General features: G+C 32.4%; 1 protein-coding gene across 1 annotated transcript; it reads left to right on the forward strand.

Annotated features, from left to right (window-relative positions):
• Window positions 1–88: 88 nt before the first annotated feature.
• On the forward strand, window positions 89–941 carry LOC108771231 (uncharacterized; the record flags this gene model as incomplete). Its single annotated transcript, XM_018543282.1, has 2 exons — window positions 89–240; window positions 299–941. Coding segments are annotated over exons 1-2 (795 nt in total), but the record flags the coding sequence as incomplete, so codon positions are not given.
• Window positions 942–1,005: the final 64 nt, after the last annotated feature.

Below are 1,005 nucleotides of genomic sequence, written 5' to 3' on the forward strand. Positions count from 1 at the left end.
TTGATGTTTGTGCATGTGTTAAAATGTGTAATTTACAATTTGTTTATCCTAACCTCTTTGTTCTTACAGCTGAAGAAGTAGAAAATAGATGGAACCAATTGCGAAATTATTTTGGAAAAAGCTAAGAGAAATAAAGGCAAAACCGGCCAGTGGATCAGGTGGAGGAGAAAAAGCTAAAAAAGTAGAATGGTATCTCATGGGACTTATGTCATTTTTGATCCCACATATTAGTCACCAAAGGTGAGAATTTTGTTGAAAAAAATATTTTTGCTAGTCAACAAATGTGTATTTATTACAGAGGTCGTAGTTCTATGGGAAATCAACATTTGTCTACATCATGTACATTATTCAAAATTTCTTCCTGTGTACCACAGTCATTTGTAAGCAGCAAAGGATGCATCATTGAGTCTGTACAGAACAATAGTGTAGATGTTATTAATGATAATGCTAGCTCAGAATGTGAGAGTTTTGTGCAGAACGATAGTGTAGATATTGTTATTGACAATAATGCTAGCTCAGGATGTGAGAGTTTTGTGCAGAATGTTAGTACAGATATTGTTATTGACAGTAATATTAGCTCAAGATGTGAGAGTTTCGTGCAGAACGTTAGTAAAGATATTATTATTGACAATAATATTAGCTCAGAGAGTTCTAGGAGCTATGATTATGTTAAATCAAAGCCTGAAACTAATTCTGTCATTTTAAAAAAGAAAAAAGTCGTGCCTGATTTAGATGCTTTTGCAAAAAAGAGGCAGAAGAATGATAGTCATGTAGAAAACCTCTTGGCACAGTCAACCTCAGTCTTAAATAATCTTGCAACAGTTGTACATAAATCTATTTCTAAATGTAGTCCTGACGAAATAAATGAACAAAAATATAAAGCAAATCTTTTTGCTGAGAGCATTGTAGCTGCATTTGATAAAGTGCCAATTATGAAACAAGTAGATTGTTTAATTGCTATATTGAATATAATCAAAACTTATCATCAAGATGATTGAACACAGT

Source organism: Cyphomyrmex costatus, unplaced genomic scaffold (genome assembly GCF_001594065.2).
Source record: "Cyphomyrmex costatus isolate MS0001 unplaced genomic scaffold, Ccosl1.0 scaffold3644, whole genome shotgun sequence".
Classification (NCBI taxonomy): domain Eukaryota; kingdom Metazoa; phylum Arthropoda; class Insecta; order Hymenoptera; family Formicidae; genus Cyphomyrmex; species Cyphomyrmex costatus.